General features: G+C 40.5%; 1 protein-coding gene across 1 annotated transcript in view; it reads right to left on the reverse strand.

The window, feature by feature from the left end:
- Positions 1 to 218: 218 nt before the first annotated feature.
- Positions 219 to 930, reverse strand: part of LOC102192770 (tripartite motif-containing protein 7-like) — a gene marked incomplete at its 3' end in the record, with an annotated part of 11,571 nt that continues 10,859 nt past the window's right edge. Inside the window, exons 8-10 of the mRNA XM_013915249.1 lie at positions 838 to 902; positions 562 to 672; positions 219 to 337 (exon numbers count right to left, since the gene is read on the reverse strand). Of these exons, the coding sequence (XP_013770703.1) occupies positions 219 to 337; positions 562 to 672; positions 838 to 902 (295 nt within the window). The remainder of the gene's footprint in view (positions 338 to 561; positions 673 to 837; positions 903 to 930) is intronic.

Below are 930 nucleotides of genomic sequence, written 5' to 3' on the forward strand. Positions count from 1 at the left end.
TGTCACACCATAATGTTGTATTACCACAAGTAGTTAACCACATACTTGCAGAAACACATGAAAATCTGCAAGCAATTGTGGCAATCTTCTAGCAACCAAAGTGACAACAAGCAGCATGCTTCTGGGAACCACCGCCAACCATTTGGGAAATAAGCATTTTTCCTTCAGCTACAACGGCCAATAATTTGGAGAACTCTTCAACAATGTGTTTAACTCACTTGTCTCTTAAACTGAGGAACCAGAATCCATTGTCTGGGGTGTATTCAATCTTCCCCTTCCTGCTGACGGAATACTTGACCACACCCAGGTCCCAGTCAGTCTTCCCTGTCACGTCCACCTTTTCAAACCAAACAAACCACAATCCTTCACTCAAATAGTGAAACGCATGTAAGTCTGAAGAAGCCAAGATGTTTGGCCAACATTTGTTTATTTAGAACACAATTGTATCTTGTAATGAAAGCAGTATGGAATCAAGTTTAATCAACAATAAAGAACTGAATTATAATATATGAGCAATGATTTTCAAGACTTTTGACTCTTGGAAAGGGCAAACCCTCATACCTCCCAATAATGTTTTCCAGAAGAGATTGGCTCCCTCCCTATAACACAGACAACTTTTTCAAACCTCTCTGGGTTGTCTGGCACCAGTTGGTGTCGATCTCCACACCTCACCTGCAGAAATATACAATTTATAATTACAGCTCATTTCATGGAGATTTTACATCTTCTTTTTCTACTGTTCTCTATTTATGCTAAAAGAGAGGCTCCAAGACAAGAGGACACAGGAAGTCATTTCAGCATGATTGTAATGGTCTAGTAACTGAACAGGAGCCTCACACTTTTCAGGTCTGATGACAGCACCAGTCTTGGATGGGCGGTACTGGAGTCCAGAGTTACATCCACTGTGTTGAAAGAAGATGTAAAGAACTT

The sequence above is a fragment of the Pundamilia nyererei genome, unplaced genomic scaffold (genome assembly GCF_000239375.1).
Source record: "Pundamilia nyererei isolate P.nyererei 1_Seehausen unplaced genomic scaffold, PunNye1.0 scaffold00277, whole genome shotgun sequence".
Taxonomy (NCBI): domain Eukaryota; kingdom Metazoa; phylum Chordata; class Actinopteri; order Cichliformes; family Cichlidae; genus Pundamilia; species Pundamilia nyererei.